At 38.6% G+C, this 24,776-nt stretch overlaps 1 protein-coding gene and 1 pseudogene across 8 annotated transcripts in view; one reads left to right on the top strand and one right to left on the bottom strand.

Annotated features, from left to right (window-relative positions):
- The window catches only part of Cwh43 (cell wall biogenesis 43 C-terminal homolog), a 139,851-nt gene that overhangs the window by 88,432 nt on the left and 26,643 nt on the right, over nucleotides 1-24,776 (bottom strand). For 2 of the 8 annotated variants that reach the window (XM_087187615.1, XM_087187616.1), the window contains one exon: nucleotides 330-450. In XM_087187615.1, the coding sequence (XP_087043741.1) occupies nucleotides 330-370 (41 nt within the window). In that variant the 5' untranslated portion in view covers nucleotides 371-450. Of the gene's footprint in view, nucleotides 1-329; nucleotides 451-7,471; nucleotides 7,664-9,361; nucleotides 10,797-24,776 lie in introns of those variants that run through there. The other 6 variants (XR_002396692.2, XR_002396691.2, XM_021262367.2 and 3 more) reach the window with 6 other exon arrangements.
- Nucleotides 15,668-17,124, top strand: LOC147825137 (polypyrimidine tract-binding protein 3 pseudogene; annotated as a pseudogene).

Raw genomic sequence — 24,776 nt, 5'->3', positions numbered from 1 at the left:
TGAGGGTACAGTTCAGTGGTAGAACATGTACTTAGGATGTGCAAGGCCTAGGTTCAATCTCTGGCAATGAAAAAAACATTATTGAGATTCATGCTAAGTAGTCACATCCTTGTTTTGGGAAAAGGAAAAAAAGGAGAGTGGACAAGGCTTTATAGAAGGTAAAAACTATAATTTGAAAATCCTGGCCCTGAGTTTCCCCTTGGTAACTAATCATATTTGTTTGTCTGTAAGAGTAAAATCTCTAAAACTGTGTGTCAAATGAAACTTCTCCTGTAAGTTGCAAGTGTCAGGTATACTGTCCAGAAATGGGAAAACTGACAAATACATACCTTTGCAAGCTGTTTCCTGACCACCAAGTTACAGTTTGCATTATCAGCGAAGAGGACACACCCAGGGCCAGAACCACCAGTCGAAGCTTGGCATTTGGAGCCTGGAAGGAGGCAATGCTGCCTACAAACAAAGTAAGGAGAGCTGAGCATTTTGAGCAAGTGTGCACTGGTAGCTAATGACCAACCCACATATGATAAATGTTGTGCCTGATACTGTTGTTATACTATAGAACACAAAGTTAATACATAATTATATACACTTCTTTGTAAATGTTTTATTTAGATATAATTCATATACCATAAAACATAGCACACCATGTTAAAATATACAACTCAGTGGTCTTTAGTGTATCACAAAGTTGTACAACTGTCACCACTTCTAATTCTAGAATATTCTCATCTCCCCAAAAGAAACCCTATAGCAATTAGCAGTCACTCCCCATTCCCTCCCATCCCACTCACAGTCCCCTAGTAATCATTAATCTACTTTCTATTTCTATGGACTTTTCCAATTTGGGGCCTTTTATATAAATAGAATCATACAATATGTGGTCCTTTGTGACTGGCTTCTTTCCCTTAGCATAATATCTTCAAGGCATCTATGGTGTAGCATGTATGAGTACTTCATTCTTTTTTTTCCCCATTAAGTTTATTGGTACATTTTAGGTATAAAATACATTTACATACATCATTGGGATCTTGTACCACTACATGAATATCTTGGTTCTTATTTTTTTTCCTCTTCCCCTGCCCTCCCTTCGCCCCCTCCACCTTTCCCTATTGGCAAAGATTTTTTTTCCATTTTTTTCCATTTCACACATTTTTTCCCTTCTTTCCTTTTCCCTACCTCTCCCACTTTCCCTGCTCCTTTAGACCTTTACTTCCTATTGCACAATATCAATTATACATTTTTAAATTTAAAATATCAAGACCTAGGAGACATTACCATAGATTTTACAGAATTTAAAAGGATATAGAAAGCATATTACAAAAATCTGTTTTGAAATAAATTTGGCGACTTCTAAGAAGTAACTTGGAAGACAAATTAATGAAACTAACTCTGGAGGAAATATCAAATTTGAATAGCACCTATTAAAGAAAGTATATTCCTAGCTTGAAAACCTACCCATATGACAACAACAGGCTCATATACATTTTAACTGATAAATTATATCAAACATTTAAAGCAGAAAAAAAGGAACACTTTTTTTTTAGGAAATCAACATTGTGCTAATTTTAAAGCTGGATAAAGATAATAGAAGAAAAAAGTATGAACAGAGATAGAAATTTGTTTAACAAAACAAACTCTTAGAAGTCAGATCTGGCAGAATGTAGAAAGTGGTTTTGTTACAGGGATGGCAGTGTTGATCCAGCATTGGAAGATCCACCCCCCCAAAATCATCATTTTAACAGAGGAAAGGAAAAAGCCATATGATCCTGTCACTAGTTGGAGAAAGAGTATTGGACTAAATTCTACAGCTGTTCATGGTAAAAGCTATCAGGAGACTAGAAGTAGAACAGAACCTTCTCAAAAGATTAAAGACATGTACTCCATACTTCCAGCGAGAACGCCTTATGTGAATGGAGAAGACACAATGTTTTCTCCTTAAGGTGGGGAACAAGGGCAGATATGCTTACTCTTCATCTGTCCATTAAACTTTGAAACCTAGGCCCCACCAAAATAGTCTGGCAATAAAATGACACAATTAGGATAGGATTGGCAAGGTAGAAGCAAAATCTTTATATGTAGATGAAATGATCATCTACAGAGAAAATACTAAGAAATCTGTAGGAGCCCCTAGAACTTGTACTTGAATTTAGCAGGATTAGAAAACACAAGGTATATATAAAAATTCAGGTCTGTGTATACTTGCTATAGATGAAGAATTGGATATTGAAATTTAAAAGTTATGTAGGAGTACAAAGGACCTAGAAAAGTTAAAAAAAAAAAAACAATGTTGGAAGACGTTTAGTACCTAATTTTAAGACTTCTTCTAAAGCTACAGTAATCAAGGCAGTGTAGCTGTAAGGAAAGACATATAGATCATTTGAATAAAACAGAAAATCTAGAAATAGAACCACACATATATGGTCCACTGAGTTTTGAAAGATTATTTAACATTAGCATTTTATAGAATATAAACTCAATTTAAGAGCCGAGGAAGAAATAGTGTTTTCAGCAAATGGCACTAGAACACCTGGTATCCATATATAAAAAATTAACCTCAACCCTTTATATCCATACATAAAAATAACTTGAAGGGATCTATGAACCTAAATATGAAAGCCTAAAAGTATAAAACTTTAAGAAGAAATTATAAGGGAAAATGTTTATGAATTCATGGTAGGCAAGAACTACCTAGGATATAAAAAACATGATGTATAAAAGAAAAATATTGCTAAATGAGATTCCATCAAAATTTAGAACTTTAAATGACATCATTAAAATGAAAAGTAGTCCTTAAACAGACCATATTTACAATGCATATAACCTAGGACCAGAATATATAAAGAACTCATACAGCTCATTAATAGACAACCCAATTAAAAAGTAGACGTAAGAAGATTATAAACAGCCAGCACAAGGAAAGGTGTGCAACTCTAGAATCAGAAAGATAATAATCAGTATAATAACAAGATTGAATTATACACTCATTAGGGAGATGAAGTTAAAAGTTCTAAAAGCTTTGTCATGACTTTTTCTTTTTGTTGGATTCTTCCCCTTTGTGTTTAATTTGTGATGCCAATGGATTCATTCTGCTGGGTTTCCTGGGGTTGTGATCCTCACCATCTTTTCCTAGGATATTATCTAAAATTTTTTGGAGTGCTGGTTTGGTATTCATGAAGTTCCTGAGGTGCTCTTTATCATGAAAGTATCTTATTTCTCCATCAATTTGGAAAGATAGTTTTGCAGGGTACATCAATCTGGGTTGGAGGCTGTTTTCCTTTAGGGCTTGAAATACATCACTCCAAGCTCTTCTTGCCTTGAGCGTTTGCATTGAGAAGTCTGCTGTGATTCTGATGGGTTTTCCTTTGTATGTGATTTGTTTCTTTTCTCTCACTGCTTGTAGAATTTTGTTCTTCTGTTGGGTTTCTGGAATCCTAACCATTATATGTCTATGTGTAGATTTTTTTTTGATCAAGGCTAGCTGGAGTCCTGTATGCCTCACTTATCTGTATGTCAAGTTCTTTTCCCTTGCTTGGGAAGTTTTCTGTCATCACTTCTGTGAACAGTTTTTTTTATGTCATCTGCACTCTCTCCTCTTTCTTCATTGACTCCAATTAGTCTTATGTTATTCTTCTTTGCATCATCTAGCAGCTACTGGGTTGATTTCTCATGTTCCCTTACAATTTTAAAGCAATTTTTCTTTTCCTCCTCACTAATTGCAATCTTATCGTCTATATCTGAAATTCTATCCTCACACTGATTCATTCTGCTGCACAGACTTTCGATGGAGTTTTTAATCTCTTGGAAATCTGTTTGTATCTGTTTTATGGATTCCATTTGTTTCCTATGTTAGGATTCCATCATGTTCCTCAGATCCTCTATTTTTTTAATCTGTGTCCTCTCTAGATTTATTAATCATGTCTTGCACTATGAGCACAATCTTTGCTGTTATCTGAGTAATTATTTCTGATTTCATTTTTCCCAGATCCTCTTTTGTTGCCAGTTCAGAGAGTCCAGGTGGTTGAGTATCAGATTGTTCCATCTCATTTCCCTTTGGGGTTGCTGTAGGTGATCTGGAAGTCTGTTTTTGAGGCTTGTTTAGGTGTCTTCTCATTTCCACGGGGTTGGGGAGGTTGCTTCTTTTACCTGCACAGCTCACCTTCTCTGCCCTAGGAGCATGGAATGGCAGCAGGGAAGCTTCCTTCCAGTTTCTGGGACTGGCTCAGCTTCTCTGCCCTAGGAGTGTGGAATGGCCACGGGGGAGCTTCCTTCTGGTTTCTGGGATGGGCTCACCTTCTCTGCCCTAGCAGCATGGAAGGGCAGTGGGGGAGCTTCTACTTCATTCTTTTTTAAGGCTTAATCATATCCACATGCATTAATACACTGCATTTTGCTTACTCATTCATCAGTTGATGGGCATTTGGTTGGTACCCTTTTTTTCTGGCTCTTACAAATAATGCTACTATGAACATTTGTGTAGAAGCTTCTATGTGAACATATGTTTTCATTTGAGGGGAAGGGTGTGTGCCAAGCAGTTGAGCTGCTGGGCTCTATGACATCTTGGGGAATTGCCAAATGCTTTTCCAGAGTGGCTGTACCATGTTACACTTATGATATTTCTACCAGCAAAGCATGAAGGTTCCAATTAGACACATGTTTGCCAACACTTGTTACTATATGTCTTTTTTATTCCAGCCATGCCAGTGGGTCAAAACACAGTCAAAAATAATCTAAATCAACAAGTATAAACTAGCTTCATAGTTAATTTCAGAATAATTAACCTAAAATAGCTGAGGTACCAGAGGCAGACTGCATGTAACATACAGACCTTGTCTATGGTTAAGTAAAAATCTTTGAGAACAAAGTGCCTCCTTTTCTTAAGAAGTATTTGAAGGCCTCGCAAGCACAGGGTCCTGAGTTCGATCCCCAGTACCAAAAAAAAAAAAAAAAGAGTTATTTGAAGGGAGTTTAAGGTAAATCAAGGCTAACTGAAGCCTCTCCTTAGCACCAACAACAATCAATGGTCACCTGGACGAGTACTTGGCAGGCTGGCCACTTCATCCTAACTCTGGGTGACCTTCTCTACTTTTCCAAATACTGTAAAATTCTACTTTTATTCAAGGTGTCAGGCTTTCACAGAAGAAAGAAGACAAAGGAGAATGACAGGAAGTGCCATAATCAAACACCATACACACTCTAAACTTATTTAATAGCATATATCTCATAGCCACTGAAAGTTACTAGACAGAACTGGATGTAAATAACTGAAATACCACCCCCTGTAATTGTTCAGTTGATGACTCTATAGGGGAAACTCCACAGGCAGCTCTGAGGGAAGGTGACAAAAAAAATGCCACTGATGAGATGGTTCCCACAGAAGCCAACCTGGAGTGGGGCTGTGAGGGTGAACCACAGTGATTCATATGATACTGTAAGATAACAGCAGTTGAAATCAGTTACCATATACTCAGCTCATGGTGGAAAGCTTCATTTCTATTATTTCTGGAGCTGAAATTTTCCTGATCATCTGACAGCTCTTTCAATGCCTGTGCATGCCTGTCTCAGTGTGCAACCATGGTGGTGTAGAGAATGAATGATTACTCAGAGATGAGACTTAATTGAATCACCAAGAGGCCCGGAGGGGCTATCTCACCCGAGAGCACCCAGTATTAGGGAGACTCCAGGAGAATCCCTGAAGCCAAGAACTCTCCACTTTTATTTAGAACATCGATGTAAGTGAAAAAGCAGAAGAAAAACAGTTTGAGCAAGGAGCTGTCTCAAGGCTAGGCAGTTTTTCTTGGGGAAAGGGGAAGGACAATGACCAAATACAACATTCTTCTGTAATCTAAACTTTTTGTTTGTTAACCATTCCTTTCTTATAGAGCCTGTGTGCTTTTGGCCCGCAGTTTAACCATTCACTTCTCAGTCAAGTCCCCCACACATGCCTTCTTCATAAAGGATGCAGTTTCCAGGAGTCTTTCCACTGTTCTTTCTGAGCCTAGGCCATTTTAAAAACAAGAGCTCTACACTTTTATGGGGAACCATAGAACTCAGTGCACTGACCCCAGCCTTCTCTGGGACTGACAGAAAAGCAAATGGCAATTTCTAGGGATTCCTGGCACTGCTTCTGAAAAAGATAAATGACTGCTTTCAGATAGAAGAACTACACGGCACCCTTCATGAACAAATGCCACATGAAATTCTCAGAGAAACCTACTGAGGTATAGCAGAAGTACAAGAAGTTCAGAGTTTTCAGTTATGGATCCTCTCTTTCTGGAATTGGCATTTTTCCTTTTTAAATCTCTTCTCCATAATCTTTTTTTTTTTGGTACCAGGGATTGAACTTGGATCCTTGCACTTGCACAGCAGGCGGCGAAACCACTGAGCTAAATCCCCAGCCCTCTTCTCCATAATTTTATCTTCTTGCTTTACTATTACCAGTACTTCTCCAAAGTTTTTCAATTTTTATTAATACGAAAAATCCAAATTTTTGTGATAGCAAATCTACATTTAAATTTTTTGTTATTTTTGACAATGTAACATATTCAAATTCAGAATTCAAAGGCACAAAAGATATAGAGTGCAAAGTTCCCCCTCCAGACCCATGTTCAAGTACCACATTCTCCACTCTTGTAGCAGTTAAAATGCTACCAATTTTTAAAATCATTTTAGAGATATTTAATACACATACAACTAAATACTAAGTATATTTTCATTCAAACTTTCATATAAAAGGTTAGCATCTATATGTATTATTTTATACAACCTTTTCCACAAAACATATTTTGAAGAACATTCCACTTCATTACATAAATGATATTTTCTCTTTTTGTAGCTGTATAGTATTCCATTATATTCATATGGTTTCATAACCATAATTTATTTAACTTACCCCTTAGAGATGACAGATTATCTCCAATCTTGCTATTATAAATATTGCTGAGATGATTAAATAATCTTATATGTTTATCATTTTATACACATGAGTATGTCTGTGTAATATAGTCCTAGAAATGGAATTGCTAGATGAAAGGCTATATATAGATTTGTAATTTGAATAAATACTGCTAAATTACTCTCCGTAGAAGTTGTACTGATTTACACACCCACCAGAAATGCAAAAGTGCCTACTTCCCATCCTTGCAAGGCAGTGCTGTCGTACTTTGTTCTCTGCCAATCCATTTGTGAGACATTTATAAATACATTTATAAATAACATTTCATAATATAGATTATGAACATTTATAAATATGTTCATAATCTATATTCTATATGTTTTACATTTTAAAGAACAACTGCATTTCCTTTCCTGCAACTGAGCATATCTTTTCTGCCTCTTTTCTAGTGAGCTGTTGGTCTTTTTTTTATATCAGTCTATTTTCCTGTTTTTATTCAGTCATTCAGCATTCAGTAAACAGTCTACATGATTCATCTTGTTCTTTAACGAAAAAGAAAATTCTTAAAGAAACACTGACCAACAGTGATGATCCGCAGCAAGGTCAGCATCCATTTCTTGTTAACCAGTTTCCAGAAAGGAGTAATTGTTAGGAGTATTGGGGAAAGAAAGGCTACACCAAAAACTTCCAGCCCAGTGAGCTCCAGTGTTTGCAGGGGAAAGTAAAAGATCATCGGTGCCAGGTCATGGTACAGAGACCAAGAAACATATCCTATAAAAAATGTTTGACAGAGAGAGAGTGTGTGACTTTGGCATTGTTTCTAACTGTAGCCCTGGCACTGCACTACCACAGTTGGCTTCCTGCCTCTGGCTTTAACTAGAGGCTATAACAATTCTTCCCCAGCCCCAGGTTGAGAATGGCTTCCTGCTGTGGTGAGTTCCTTAATCACACCACACCCCTGTAGGTAGTCCCTTTAGTAAAGTCTTGGTCTGGACCACCTGGATTCCCGTCAGAATCTTGATGGTGAAATTCCCTTTTCTCAGTTCACCCATACATATATAATGAGAACTATCATGAAAATCAAAAAGAGCAACAAACAAGGGCCCAGGATTTAGCTCAGTGGCACTGTGTCTGCCTAGAAAGTGCGAGGTCTTGAGTTCGAACCCTGGTACAAAAAAAAAAGAGCAACAAACAGCAGGACTCCCTCCCCTACTTTAAACTACACCCACTTGCTCTTTGGTCAGACAACAGTCTTGGGAACAGACCATTTTGAACCCAGCCTTTAGGAGGCAGTGCAGGGTAGTAAAACACCCAGATCTGAAAAGTCAGCAGCACCTCTGCCAACAACTGATGGTGTCATCTTGTGCAATAAAGATAATTAATGCTAATGGGCACTTAGTATGTGCCCTGTGATGAGTATTATTAACACAGACCTTCTCTTATTCTTCCTGGAACCAACATCCTACGAAATAGATACTCTTTCTACTCCCCCTTATAAATGCAAAACAAACAAATTCCCAGATCCTCAAAAAGTTGCTCAAAGTACGTAAGTCACCAGGCGAAGAGTGAACATAGGTCCACGTAGTCCACCTGCAAAGTCGCTGTCTAATAACCACTATATGTGGTACCTTTGTCCCAAACTACTTCTCAATCTCCCTTTCTCAACCAGCAAAACAGGACTTTTAACCACCTCACAGGGAGTTAGGAGAACTGAACCAGATCAAGTACAAGGAGTACCTAGCATGGGAGGAACTTAATTATAGCCACTGCACAACTCCCATCTTAGAAGAGATGGGGTGGGGGGGATGGAGTACAGCTCCCAGAAAACCAAGTTCTCGGGGTTTGTCCTCCCAGGCCAGAAGGGTACTTGTTTCATAAGGGACCCTAGGATTCTAGCCATTCCCAGGCGTTTGTCTGGGAGCTCTGCTTTCAATCACACAAACCGGTCAGAATGACCCCCAATCAGTCCCGGGCACTTATTGCACAGCTGCTGAGTTCAGGAGACTTGAGTAGCATGCTTTCCGCCAAAGGCCCGAGAGAGTGCAGGCTGCTTGTGCGGAGCCACAACCCAGCTCCCGCCCCGCGCCGCCTACAGCCCCTGGGGAAAACAGGTGCCCTTTTCCTTGCTAAAGTTATGTTAAATGTAGGTCACGGGTGGCGCACTGTCCTGGCCGCGAGGGTCCAAGGCCACACTTGGAGACTTGGAGCCCCGTGGGCTTTGCAAACCTGCGGCGGCGTGGGAGCTCCGGAAGCATCACCACCGCCGTGCCTCGCGGGATGAGCAGCTTCGGGCCTCAATCTGGGTCTTGGCTCTCACTCCCTTCGGTAGCAGAAGCTCCCAGGGGACGATAAGCATCTCCATTCTGGGCACAGAGCGCACTATTCTCCCTACCAGAGCTCAGCCAACCTGGCTGAGGGTCGCGGCCCCGGGAGAGGCTGGGGAAGTCCTACCCGACCGCAGCGGCTCACCCAGCAGGGTCTCCAGCAGGATTTCCTTCCACGGGGAGGCCATCGCCCGCTCCAGGCCCGCACCGCGTCTACCCGGCCGGCGCCCACGCGCCAGGTCTCCTCCCGCGTCCGTGCGCCCGCCGCTCTGCAGGCTCCGGGCCGGTGCGCTCAGCCGAGGCGGGGTGGGGCCAGGTGGGTCCGTCCAGTCCCGTCCCCACCACACCCAGCCCAGCCTCCCGCCCGGAGGCCACCTGTGCTCTCTCGCTGCCCACGCTGGCCACGCCGCCGACGGTGCTGGCGCAGGACCCGCAGGCCCGGACCGCCCCGTCTGGCTAAAGCCAGGTTGCCTGGGCCTGGCCCAGCTCCCCCGAGAATGGAGCGCTGCCGGGGGCTGGGAGGGAGCAGTGCGTCTTAGCGTTGGGTGCCCTCGTTTAAACTAGGCCCGTGGGGGCGGTCGCGAAGACGCAGATGAGGCAGCATGAGCTGGGGAAGAGAGCATTTTGGAAGCCTCAAGAGGCCCCGGAGCTTGGGGACCACCTGCCCGCGCTACTTCTCAGTTTTGTGTGGTAAACACACCGTTCGCAATTGCATTCTGGAAGGGTGGCAGGATCCTAACGGCGGCAGGATTTTCTGTGGCTCTTGGAGACGTTGCAACTTTTGCTCAGGGAAGAGAAAACAGGCGAGTGGAAGAAGCTCAAGCGTCCTCAACTTATGGAGACTATTGAGGGGTGGGAGAAGTTCTGATTAATGGAGTGAGTGAACAAGGCCAGTGATTCCTCACTCGAATATTGTTGCAACCCAGATTGACTTGAACATGTTTAGAACTTCCTCCAAGCGATTTACTTCACTTTAATTTTTTCTTTCTCTTTTTCTTTTTTTGAGACAGGATCTTGCCTTATAGTTCAGGCTGGTCTTGAACTCACTAAGTAGCCTAGGCTGGCCTCGAACTTTGAGCGATCCTCTTGCCTCAGCCTCCGGAGTGCTGGGATTGATTACAGGTGTGCGCCACTACACTCAGTATCACTTTAAATTTTAAACAGGGTTTATTTATCACTTCTGGAAAGTTTGCTTTAAAATTAAACAAACATGATGAGGTGCCTAAAATGTATGAAATTGCTTTAAAACAGTTGCTGATGAGTTTATGAGCAGTTTTGAACAGAGTTCCTTATCACTAGTACTCTCAGTTACAAAGATTGCTGGGTAAATCAAGTGAATATAATGGAGGGTCCAGAAATCAACCCTATTGTCTTGGGTCAAACGATTTTCACAAGCTTGCCAAGGCAGTTAGTTACACAAGGGAAGAATATTCTTTTCAACAGATGGTTCTAGACAACTAACTATTCATATGCAAGAATCAAATTGGACTTCTATCTCACACTGTACACAAAAATTAATTCAAAATGGATCAAAGACCAAAATATAAGAGATCAAACTATGATAAGAAAGAAAACATAGGAATAAATCATCATGACCTTGAGTTAGGCAATGAATTCTTAGATATGGCACCAAAAGCACAAATGACTATAGAAATAATAAACTGCATTTCACCAGAAATTAAAAGCTTTAGCCTCAGGTGGTGGCACACACCTGTAGTCCCTCTGCCTGAAGCCAGAGGATCACTGGAGCCCAGGAGTTCAAGGCCAGCCTGGGCAACATAGTGAAACTTGATTTAAAAAAGAGCAAAAGAAAAAACCAATAAAAATAATTTCTGCTTCAAGAATTACATCAAGAAAGTGAAAGGACCTGGGTTCAATTCTCAACACCACAAGAAAAAAAATGGAAAGAAAATGAAAAGAGGTCTGGGGGTGGCTCCGTGGTAGAGCATGTCCTTAGCATGCACCAGTCCCCAAATTCTATCCCCAGCTCCCTTTGCCCCCAAAGTTGAAAAATAGCACATAGGAGAAAAAATTTTGAATCAAACACCTGAACCAGCTCATCTACGTCCATCTGGACTTGCAGAAGGATTTTCTCCACATTCTCCGTTGGCCTATTGAATAAATCCTTAGGCTATGTTGTGAAAATAAACAATGTAGTTTTAGAAACGTGATTGGTGCTATTGATTGCTTTTTCAGCAAGAAAAGGGTAGGGCTCAGATTATGTCTTTTTATTCTTCCAGCTTTAACATTTTAGGATCCTACACATATTTCTTAGAAAACATTCTAAATTGTATTAGGTACTATTTTCCTTCAAGTATCCGATTTTGTCAATTTATTAGGCGACTCAAATCACACCAGGCAATAGTCAGAAATGAAACATCCTCTATTTCAGGGAGGGTGTTTCTGGCAGAGGGGAAGCACCGTAGTGCTGTCTCCCTCAGCAACCTGGAAAACACCTGTGGCCACAGCTCTTCCTTGCTGCAGTCAGAACTGACATCAAAATCCTTCTCAGAACCCATGACTGGATAAACAAAATGTTTATCTATGCAATGGGATATTATTCAGCCATAAAAGAAATGAAATACTGGCACATGCCACAATAAGGAGGAATCTTGACAATATTATGCTAAGGGAGAGAAGCTGGACATGAAAGGCCTCACACTGTGTGAGCCCGTCTTTGACATACACCCAGAACAGGAAAAGCCACAGAGACAGCGCACTGGTGGTTACTAGGGGACCGGGGGGGGGGGGGGGGAATAGTGCTTAACAGGGAACACTTTTCTTTTGGGGGGTGAGGAAAATATCCTGGAGTTATACTGTGGAGATAAATGCCTTATTCTGTGAATATACTAAAGTCATTTGATTGTACACTATAACAGGGTCAATTTAATGCTGTGCTAATTATATCTCAAGAGAGAAACATCAGATATCTGCTAAGATCACCATACCCAGAATGTATTTTAAAACTACTACAAATCAATAATTTAGAAAAAACAAAAACAAAAAAACAGGGGATTTAGCTCAGTGGTTCTGCCACCTGCCTTGCAAAAAAAAAAAAAAAAAAAAAAATTTAAATATGACCAAAGGTTCAAGAGACCTTTCTACGAAAGAGATATACCCATGGCCAATAAGCACAGGAAAACAGTTAAAAATCATTTCTTTGCAAAAGTGCAAGTCAAAACTACAACAAGATACCACTTTACACTCACTAAGGGGACTACAATCAAAAAATCAGATAGTATTATGTGTTGGTAAGGATGTGGAGATAGTGGAACCCTGTTATCCATTGCTGGTGGGAATAGGCACTTTGGAACAATGTAGTTATGAAAACAATTAAATATAGAGTTAGCATGTGACTTAACAGTTCCACTTCAAGGCATGGAGAAATGAAACATGCAAAACTTGTGCCCAGCCCAGAGTGGTGTGCCTGCCTGCAACCCCAGCACTCTGGGAGGCTGAAGCAGAAGTATCATAAGTTTGAGCCCAGCCAGGGTAATGTTAACTGGACCCTGTCTCAAACTATGAAAAAAACATTTTTTAAAGGGATGGGGATGTAGCTCAGAGGAAAGGCCCTGAGTTCAGTCACCAGTACACAAAAAAATGTGCACAAATATTCATAGCAGCATTATCTATAATAGCCAAAAATTGGAAATAATCCCAATGTGCAATTATAGCACTATATCCTTATAATAGAATATTATTTAGCAATTAAAAAGAAGTACTGCTCTATGTTATGATGTGGTTGAATTTGAAAACATTGTTTTCAAGAGTCAGTCACCAAAAAAAATCACATATGTATTATTCTAGTTCAGAACAGATGAAGTGATATCAATCCAGAGTAGACTAGTATTTGCTCAGGGTTACTGAGATAGGTAGAGAAGGAAAGATTACAGTATAGTTTCTTTTAGAAGAAAATGTTCTAAAATTATCTTGTGCCAGTGGGTGCTCAACTCTGTCAATAGACTAAAAACATTGCATTGTTCATGTTAAATGGGATAATCTTATGAGGTGTGAATTATATCTCAAGAAGTCTGTTTTGTTTTGTTTTGGTACAGGGGATTGAACTCCAGACCTTGCGCTTTCAAGGCAGGTGGCAGCACCACTGAGCTAAATCCCCAGCCCTCAAGAAGTTTGTTTTTAAAAATGCAACTCATGCTAGTTATTTGTAAAGATTCTTTTGAAGTGGTTGGGGTCATTTAATACTAGGCACTCTTCGATGTGTGAAAGACTTCAGTGACTAAAAATATTGGACACTACATTTTCCTTTCTATTGCCCGTGAATGTTTTGCTTTCCAGTACTCATAAAAACATCTAATTCAGCACTGTGTGTGTTTGGCAGGTGCTTTGTAAAGTTTATTCCTTTTCAAAGCTGAGTCCTAGGAAACATTTTACTTCTGTTAAGGATAAAGTGTTTTTCTCCTCCACTCAGAGCTCAAATTTTCACCTGAGGACATTTTTCCTCTTTAACAGTTTGAATACAAGGAAGTCTGGAAAATCCATTCTAGCTGTGAGCCTAGAAAGGGAAACAAACCAGTTTTGTGAACATCTATCTCTGCTACAAACACAACAAAACAAAATATAAAAATCTGCATTGCATAGAATGCTGTTTTGAGTTGTAAATAAAGTAGTAAGCCAAACAGCTCAGCACAATGGGCTTCACAGCATTCAGAAATGGGAACTTGTGTTATTAATTGTATTATTTGTGTTATTTGTTTATCTCCCATAATATTTGGCCTAAGAACATGGTCGGTCTTCAGGACATGTTTGGCCAGTATTTCAGTAGGACCTTCATCCTGGAATCATTTTAATTGCCTTCTCTAGGCTTTCTATAACTCCTACTGGCTTTTTTCCAGCTGCAGAGACAAGAACAGTACTCATTATGCCTGGGAGAATTTCATCAGAGGTTCCCCACCCTTCTGCAAAGATGTAATGTTTACATTGTGTTGCAATCATTTTTCTGATTTGCCAGTTTGTCTTTCCATGACATATTGTTGGAAAGTTTTGTCATGATTCTTGGTGTTTTTCTATGTGACTTGTAAGTGTAGTTTGAATTACTGTTCCTATAGCAGGTGAATTATGAAGTTGCTTTTAATTAAATTTGCAAATGTCCTAAGTTAAATAGAATGCTCGTATGAATTTTTAATTACCTTGCTGTCCACTGAGTTTCATTGCTATTTAACTGCTGATACTATATAACATTTATACCCAACATATAGGTTAGGAGTTATTCTATAACTGATGAGCCAACAGTCATATTCAGTTTGACCTGTGCTATGAATGCACTCATGATATGTAAGTTTATACCTGCTACTTTGATTTTCATATTTACAATATTCATGGTTCCAAATGCCATAGTCTTTCATTTTATTAGTCTCTTTTTTGAATGTATAAGATATGATCAATAATTACAGTGAATGTTTAATTTTTAAATTTATTATAATAAAAGAGACTTCGCCACTAACCCCCTCAGTTCAAACACAGTTGTCCCATTGTTCTTGCCACTTTCTGAAACAGCTCTGGAAGCCCTCTTCTATGAGTGGCTAGTTGAGCTGTCACACCTGCCTTGATGTCCTGAATTGATTCAAAACATGTACCTTGCATGGTTTTTTACTTTGGGGAAGTGGCAGAAGTGCATGGCACCAGATCTGGTGAATAAAGTGGATGAGGACACACCATAATGTTTTAATGAGTCTGCTTTTCTATTGGATGTCATGCAGCAGCCACATTCACCATATTTTTTATCATACCTAGACAGTCACAAAAGAAGACTTTCAAGACTTTCAGAAAGTGGTAAGAATGACGGGACAAGTGTGCTCAAAACAAGGGAGACTATTTTAAGGGGATTAATGGCAATGTATCTTTTACTGTAATGATTTTTTATTTAAAAGCATATTGTGGGAGGGCCGAGGATTTAGCTCAGTGGTTCTGCCACCTGCCTCGCAAGCCCAAGGTCCCGAGTTCGATCCCAGGAACCGAAAAAAAAAATACTGTGGGGCTCCGGAGAGGCTCAGCTCCTGGCTCCCTGGAGCTGCCCTACTGCCAGCCGCTGCTTCCTGCTCTGGCGGCAAGCCCTTCAGTTTCCCCCCACAGTGCGCTCCTCGATCTGGGCCATGATGGGCGTCTGGATTTAGTGACCACGAACCCTTCCTTCCTCCACCCGCTCCCACCCCCGAGAAACTTGGTGAATTCCCTGCTGTGCCTGTGAAATGTCATCGCTGTTACAGATCTTACAGCAGTCTAAAGCGGGGATTCGATGAGCTTCTTTCTTGTGGTGTCACTAACGGCCCTTCTACCACGAACGGTCCTAGTCCTTCTACAGGTGTGTGTGCTAATGGGAGTGACAACAAGAAATTTAAAGGAGTTAGACCTCCCTGTTTGCCTTCCTGTGTTCTCCATCTTCAAAAAATTCCATGTGATGTCCCCGAAGCGGAGGTCATATCATTAGGTTTTGTGTTTGGCAAAGTAACTAACCTTTTGATGTTGAAAGGAAAAAGCCAGGCTTTCTTAGAAATGGCTTCCGAGGCAGCTGCCGTTACTATGGTAAATTATTGCACTCCCGTTACTCCTCATCTTGGAACCCAGCCTGTTTATATTCAGTATTCTAATCACAGAGAACTTAAGGCTGACAATCTGCCTAATCAAGCTGGAGCCCAAGCTGCACTTCAGGCTGTCAGTGCTGCCCAGTCAGGAAATCTGGCCCTTCATGGAGCTTCTTCAAATGAAGCCACAGTCCTACCTGGGCAGAGCCCTGTGCTCTGAATAATTATTAAAAACCTCTTTTACCCTGTTACTCTGGAAGTTCTTCATCAGATATTTTCTAAATTTGGCACCGTCTTGAAGATTATCACCTTTACAAAGAATAATCAATTTCAAACGCTGCTTCAATATCCTGACCAAGCAAACGCGCATTATGCCAAAATGGCTCTGGATGGCCAGAATATCTATAATGCATGCTTTGCTCCATGTATTGACTTCTCCAACCTCACCAGCCTTAATGTGAAATATAATAATGACAGAAGCAGAGACTTCACTCGCTTAGACCTTCCTTCTGGGGATGGCCAGGCATCTCTTGAACCCCCTATGGCTGCTGCTTTTGGTGCACCAGGTATATAATATCTTCACCATATTCAGGGGCTGCTGAATTTGCCCCAGCCATTGGATTTCCTCAAGCTACAGGTCTGTCAGTCTCAGCTGTTCCTGGAGCCCTTGGTCTGCTTGCCCTCACCTCCTCTGCTATCACTGGAAGAATGGCCATTCCTGGGGCCAGTGGTGTACAAGGAAACTCTGTTCTACCTGTCAGCGATCTCAGTCCTGATCTTATCACACCACATGGACTTTTTATCTTACTTGGATTATATGGTGATGTACATTGAGTGAAGATAATGTTTAATAAAAAGGAAAGTGCCTTGGTTCAGATGGCAGATGCAAATCAAGCCCAGATAGCAATGAACCATCTAAGTGGTGAGAGACTTTATGGAAAAGTGCTCCATGCTACACTGTCCAAACACCAAACAGTTCGGCTTCCTCGAGAGGGATAAGAAGACCAAGGTCTGACTAAGGATTTCAGCAATACTCCTTTGCCTCGCTTTAAAAAGCCTGGCTCTAAAAACTTCCAGAATATTTTTCCACCGTCAGCCACACTGCATCTTTCCAACATTCCCCCTTCTGTTACAATGGATGATCTAAAGAACCTTTTCACAGAGGCTGGATGTTCAGTGAAAGCTATTAAATTCTTTCAGAAATATCACAAAATAGCACTCATTCAGTTAGGATCTATGGAAGAAGCAATCCAGGCCCTCATTAAACTTCATAAGCATGATCTTGGAGAAAATCACCACCTCAGAGTTTCCTTCCCAAAATCTGCAATCTGACTTTCTGTGAATTTTTCTCCTAAAACTGGACCATAGTGTCAGTAAAGCCTTCAGACTGAAGCGACACAAGACCAACTCTGCCTCTTTCACAAAAATAACTCTTGAGTTTGATATTTAAGTATATTGAAAACATGGGATATTCTTTTTCTTTTCTTTTTCCCCCTGCCAGTATATAATCAAAAGTTTGTTTTCCTTCCTACCATGGTTTCTATGAAGGTATACCTGTGGAAAAAATGTGTTTTCAGTAATTTAATTCCCACATTAAAATCAATTTCAAGAGGACAGACTTTATTTTACTTTGGGTCAGATTAGCCTTATATGACATTTCTAAACTCCGTTGTACTTTGAGAGATTTAAGAATATGGACTTTTAAAATTATTTGATATAAGTAATTTAAATCACAACCAAGTTTTTAAGATTCAAAAGTCTGACCCCTGTAGGAAATTATGTTCATTTTTAAATTATGTCAAATATTTGCCATACGTTGGTGGTTGTTAGACATAAACACATGAGTTGTATTGCAAACAGATTTATAAACATGAATGTTTTGTTTCTATGATTTCCTTTTTAACTCTTTGACAATCCTTTGAATAATGCATTATCTTTTTAATACTATTTGGAACAATGAAGTGTTTCAACTGTGCCCAGGGAAATTAAGTCAAATCCAACTAAGATATATTAAGATGTCAGAATAACTAATAATTTTATTAGAAAAATCGTGTCTTAAATCTCAAAATGACACTTTTTGTTGAGTAATATAAATATGATATTGGGAAATTTTTTAAAAGTAATCCTACTTATGAACTACTTTTTTATAATTGTTTTCAGAAAAAAGTTTTCTTATAAAAAATATTTTCTTATGGAAAATATTCAGGTCTATCATATGGTTTGACAGGTTTTTTTAAAGTTACTTTTGGTCCCAGCACCCGGAAGGAAGCTCCCCGCCTCCATCCCAGGCTCCTAGGGCAGAGAAGCTCAGCAGGTTCCAGCACCCAGAAAGAATCTCCCCTGCTGCCATCCCAAGCTCCTAGGGCACAGAAGGTGAGCTGTGTGGGTGCCAGAAGCACATCCCCCCCACCATGGAAATGAGAAGACACATAAACAAGCCTCAAAAACAGACTTCCAGATCATCTACAGCAACCCCACAGGGAAATGAGATGGAACACTCTGATACTCAACCACCTGGACTCTCTGAACTGGCAACAAAAGAGGATCTGGGAAAAATGAAATCAGAAATAATTACTCAGATAACAGCAAAGATTTTGCTCATGGTGCAAGACATGATTAATAAATCTAGAAAGGACACAGATTAAAAAATAGAGGATCTGAGGAACATGATGGAATCCTAACATAGGAAACAAATGGAATCCATAAAACAGATACAAACAGATTTCCAAGAGATTAAAAACTCCACTGAAAGTCTGCACAGCAGAATGAACCAATGTGAGGATAGAATTTCACTTATAGAAGATAAGATTGCAATTAGTGAGGAGGAAAAGAAAAATTGCTTTAAAATTTTAAGGGTACACGAGAAATCAATCCAGCAACTGCTAGACGATGCAAAGAAGAAAAACATAAGACTGATTGGAGTCAATGAAGAAAGAGGAGAGAGTGCAGATGACATAAAAAAAACTGTTCACAGAAGTGATGACAGAAAACTTCCCAAGGAGAGGAAAAGAACTTGACATACAGATAAGTGAGGCATATAGGACTCCAGCTAGCCTTAATCAAAAAAACCCTACACATAGGCATATAATAGTTAGGATTCCAGAAACCCAACAGAAGAACAAAATTCTACAAGCAGTGAGAGAAAAGAAACAAATCACATACAAAGGAAAACCCATCAGAATCACAGCAGACTTCTCAATGCAAACGCTCAAGGCAAGAAGAGCTTGGAGTGATGTATTTCAAGCCCTAAAGGAAAACAGCCTCCAACCCAGATTGACGTACCCTGCAAAACTATCTTTCCAAATTGATGGAGAAATAAGATACTTTCATGATAAAGAACACCTCAGGAACTTCATGAATATCAAACCAGCACTCTAAAACATTTTAGACAATACCCTAGGAAAAGACGGTGAGGATCACAACCCCAGGAAACCCAGCAGAATGAATCCATTAGGCGTGACAAATTAAATGCAAAGGGGGAGAATCCAACAAAAAGAAAAAGTCATGACAAGGCTTTTAAAACTTTTGACTTCATCTCCCTAATGAGTGTATAATTCAATCTTATTATTGTACTGATTAGTATTTTTCTGATTCTAGAGTTGCACACCATTCCGTGTGCTATTCTGGCTATTTATCATCTTCTTATGTTTACATTTTAATTGGGTTGTCTATTAATGAGCTCTAAGAATTCTTTATAGATTCTGGTCATAGGTTATATGTATTGTAAATATGGTCTGTTTAAGGACTACTTTTCATTTTAATGATGTAATTTAAAGTTCTAAATTTTGATGGAATCTCATCAATGTTTTTTCTTTTATACATCATGGTTTTTGTATCCTAAGTAGTTCTTGCCTACCTAGAATTCATAAATATTTTCCCTTATAATTTCTTCTTAAAGTTTTATACTTTTAGGCTTTCATATTTAGGTTCATAGATCCCTTCAAGTTATTTTCATGTATGGAAAAAAAGGGTTGAGGTCAAGCTTTTATATACTGATACCAGGTGTTCTACTGCCATTTGCTGAAGACACTGTCTCTTCCTTGGCTCTTGAATTGAGTTTATATTCTATAAAATGCTAATGTTAAATAATCTTTCAAAACTCAGTGGACCATATATGTGTGGTTCTATTTCTAGATTCTCTGTTTTATTCCAATGATCTATATGTCTTTCCTTACACCAACACTGCCTTGATTACTGTAGCTTTAGAAGAAGTCTTAAAATTGGGTGCTAAACATCTTCCAACACTGTTTTTGTTTTTGTTTTTGGCTTTTCTGGGTCCTTTGTACTCGTGCACAACTTTTAAATTTCAATATCCAGTTCTTCATTTATAGCAAGTATACACAGACCTGAATTTTTATATATACCTTGTGTTTTCTAATCCTGCTAAATTCAAGTACAAGTTCTAGGGGCTCCTAGAGATTTCTTAGTATTTTCTCTGTAGATGATCATTTCATCTACATATAAAGATTTTTCTTCTGCCTTGCCAATCCCATCCTAGTTGTGTCATTTTATTGACAGACTATTTTGGTTTAGACCTATGTTTCAAAGTCTAATGGACAGATGAAGAGTAGGCATATATGCCCTTGTTCCCCACTTTAGGGAGAAAGCATTGTATTGACTCCATTCATAGAAAGAGTTTTTGTTGGAAATATGGAGTACATGTCTTTGATCTGTTGAGAAGGTTCTGTTCTACTTCTAGTCTCCTGTTAGCTTTTACCATGAACAGCTGTGGAATTTAGTCCAATACTCTTTCTCCAACTAGTGACAGGATCATATGGCTTTTTCCTTTCCTCTGTTAAAATGATGATTTTGGGGGGTGGATCTTCCAATGCTGAACCAACACTGCCATCCCTATAACAAAACCACTTTCTACATCCTGCCAGATCTGACTTCTAAGAGTTTGTTTTGTTAAACAAATTTCTATCTCTGTTCATACTTTTTTCTTCTATTATCTTTATGCAGTTTTAGGATTAGCACAATGTTGAGTTCCTAAAATGAGGGGAGAAGTGTTCCTTCTTTTTTCTGCTTCAATTGTTTGATATAATTTATCAGTTAAAATGTTTATGAGCCTGTTGTTGTCATATAGGTAGGTTTTCAAGCTAGGAATATACTTTCCTTAATAGGTGCTATTCAAATTTTATATTTCCTCCAGAGTTAGTTTCATTAATTTGTCTTCCAAGTTACTTCTTAGAAGTTGCCAAATTTATTTCAAAACAGATTTTTGTAATATGCTTTCTATATCCTTTTAAATTCTGTAAAATCTGTGGTAATGTCTCCTAGATCTTAATATTGTAATTTAAAAAATGTGTAACTGATATTGTGTAACAGGAAGAAAAGGTCTAAAAGAGCAGGGGAATTGGGGGGCGGGGTAGGGGAAGGGATAAAAAGGAAAGGAAAAAATATGAGAAGAGGAAAAAAATGGAAACAAGGTCTTTGCAAATAGGGAAGGGTGGAGCGGGTGAAGGGAGGTCAAGGGAAGGGGAAAAAAAATAAGAACCAAGATACTCATGTAAAGGTACAAGATACCAATGATGAATGTAACTGTATTTTATAACTAAAATGTACCAATAAAGTTAATGGGGGAAGAAAAAAAGAAATCAAAGTTACTTTTGGTGAAGTCTTCTTTTAGAAAAAAATTAATCTCAAGGGTTTTTTGTTCCACTGTAATCTCTAATACTTATTCAGAATTACTGTGTGGTTACTTAATTTCTTATTATGTGCCGTATTATGTGCTTAAGATACAATAGATTAGAGTTTTATCTAAATATCTTGAAACCTATATTGCGGGCTTGGTGAGCAGTTTGTTTTTTCTTTCTCTGTTTTGGTAAGGATTTTAAAAGATTTTTTCACTGCAATTTTAAGTGGTTTACAATAAGTAATAATTTTTATTCCAATTTTTGGTACTTTGGTGCAGAGGTGGGATAGGGAAGGGTGAATAGTTTGAGGAATACTCAGTGCACACACTTGTAGGCCTCTACGTTGTGACTGGTAGCAGTTGTTGCCAGTTATCACACACCAATTTGGGGCTGTAGAATGCAATCTCAGTTTCTGGGTCTTGTCTAATCTTTTGTGCCTATCAGAATTTGTCTCAGGAATACTTGGTTCTTATTAGTACTCAAGTGAGAACTTGGCTTTTCTTTGTTAGTGTAACTTACTGAGTGCTCACATATTTGGGAGTATAAGAAGGTGGGTTTTTTGTTTGTTTGTTTGTTTTGTTTTGTTTTGGTACCGGGGATCGAACTCCGGTCCTTCTGCTTGCACAGCAGGCAGCAAAACCACTGAGCTAAATCCCCAGCCCAGGTGGGTTATTTTTTATACTCTGTCCCTTTTTCTCTTTTTGGTTGAATGTAAGTGTGCATTTTAATGTTACTTCAGTGACTGTATAACGTAAACTTACTTCTTTTTAACAAGAAATTGCTTTTGTTAATTATTCCTTCAGTGCTTGAATAGATTTTTTAAAGCAGAATTTATCAAAAGGATCAACTTTATCCACCCCTTTTACACTTTATGTATTTCTTAAGTGGCTCATCTCAACTTTAAAAAGAGTATCTCAATCTTTCTGCTGTATTCCAACCATTAATTTGAACATAGGGACGTTTTTAAATTTTAAAATATTGCAAATAATTAGAGATTGAAAGAGACATAAAATCAGAATTCACTCAATACCCAACAACAGTTAGTTGGTAAAATAGGAAAGATGACACTGAGTTGAGACCTTTCAAATGATCAGTTTAGTATTGGCCAAATAGATAAGCACAATCATTTACCTACTTGGGGGTTTTTTCCTTCCATTTTTGAAATATATTTTTACCTACAGGATGAGTAGGGAAAGAAGGGAAAAATAATTAAGAAACCTCCATAAATTTGCTCTTTATTTCCTCCTACACTGGCACTGTTATAATTCAGTGGTGTGTTAAATTGGATTACTTCATTTGCTTTGAGTTAGGAAATACTGTGTAATTTATTAATTCATGATTCTCATAACATCCAGCATAAGTGTCGCAAAAGTTACTGATAGCAGAAGGTAAATCATAATAGTGTTGAATGTAATTTTGAAGGAGATGGCCTTTAAGTCAGAGAGAACATTTAAATTCTTTTCAGAGATTTGTGTAGATACATGTGTGTGTGCACATGCGTGTGTGTTTGCACTTGTGTGTGTATATAGATAAGTGATATACATGCATTCGTCCTTCTAATGTTGTATATACATATGCAAATTACATACATTTTTAATTTATTGACAAAGAATAACTAAATTAAGATTTGGAAAAGTGGGATATTGTTGTTTTTAAAGAGTATGTTTGAAGAAAAAAATAAATTAAAATAAAATAAAAAAGAGCATGTTTTGGTTCCACTGCCTGCCTTGCAAGCTCAAGGTCTCGAGTTCAATCCCCGGTACCAAAAAAAACAAAACAAACAAAAAAAAGAGCATGTTTGAAGCCATCAGATTGTGTTTAAAACTAGCTGTAGCACATGGATGTTGTCCTTATTGAGCTCTTGGCTGTTTGAATTCTAAAAGTCTACAGTATTTGTGTTGGCATCGTTTTTGTAAAAAGATTTAAACATATCAGGGTGGTGGAAAACGAGATGTGTGTATTTTTATTTTGGCATGCATTTACTCAATATCTGCTAAGTAATGGTTTATTTTTGCCGTTGATTTGCCACAGTATCCAGTATCCTTTTTTTTTTTTTGGCACCGGGGATGGAACTCCGGTCCTTGAGCTTGCACAGCAGGCGGTGAAACCACTGAGCTAAATCCCCAGCCCCACAGTATCCTATTTTTAAGTTTATTTACTTTATTTTAAAGAATATTGGTGTATCATTTTTTGAGGTATCTTGACTTTTACACAAAGTATATATACATTCAGGACTTTGAAAAATAGCAGTACACATTTAACAATAGCAATCTATGCCAAAATGTTTTAAGATTTGAATAACTTGGATAGTAGTAAAATGTGTTTTATAAAAGATACAAAGTAGCAAAATGTTGTACCACCTTAATTGATAATTTATTTACTGAAGAGTATCAGAATTACCCAGTAGCTCCTACAGAATGCCATAAATTACTTAAGCCTAAATATTGTCAGTTAATCGTAACAATGTTTGAGCTTAGTTTTTAGAGCCACAATTTCTGCCTGCCTGATTCCTTAAGAGAGCAAGGCTATGGGCCGGGGTCTTAGCTCAGTGGTTCCACCACCTTCCTCACAAGCTCAAGGTCCAGAGTTGGATCCCCAGTACCAAAAAAAAAAAGAGAGCAAGGCCTTCTTTGGCTCCACCTACGATGCTGATCCTAGGCTCTGCTTCAGTTGAAGAATTAGCTCTTATTGTCAAAGACTCCTTGTCATCAGATCGCTATGTTTATATTTTAATATATTGTTATGAAGTTTATTTTCTCTTTCCATTAATATTTTTGCACAAAAAAGCAACAAACTTGAAAGTATGTGCCCTTTTTCTGCCCCAACGAGTCACTTAAATACCTTGTTTGACAAACTGTCAGCCTTTTTAAAAACCTAATGTGTACTGCTTTTTTTAAACCATAGACAGCAACTATGTGTAATACATTTTTCTTAGCCTTTCCTTTGTCTCAATTTATTATTAATGAGAATAAAACTGCCAGACCTAAAATATTCTACTTTTGTGCTAAAACAAATACAATATAGATTGCATAAAATTTTGAAGTATAACTCAGCTGTCTTTCAAAAGAATTATGTTTATCTACAAGTCTTTTTTTAGTCTTTTTTCAGAGCAATTTCTAACAGCTAGTTGTGAATGGTTTAAAAAGTAGGAGATTACTAAAATCCTAATTTGGGGGGGTTTATAAAAAGAGAAAAACAAAACAGGAGCAAAGTCCATGTGCCTTCTTCAGTAGTCTTAATTGACCTTTTCTTCCTATTGAGACTAAGGTAGTACCAGTATTCTGGTTTTCAGGAAATATGTACTGTGTAGTTTTAAGAGAATGTTATCCCACAAACTAGTCATACAAGCAAATAATTGTAACTCTGTAAATGCACTCTCAGTTAC

This window comes from Heterocephalus glaber, unplaced genomic scaffold, assembly GCF_053883595.1.
Source record: "Heterocephalus glaber isolate CG9 unplaced genomic scaffold, H.glaber_assembly_v1.0 deba00001509, whole genome shotgun sequence".
Classification (NCBI taxonomy): Eukaryota; Metazoa; Chordata; class Mammalia; order Rodentia; family Bathyergidae; genus Heterocephalus; species Heterocephalus glaber.
Note: the sequence above shows the minus strand (reverse complement) of the source record. Positions and strands in the feature narration are given on the sequence as shown.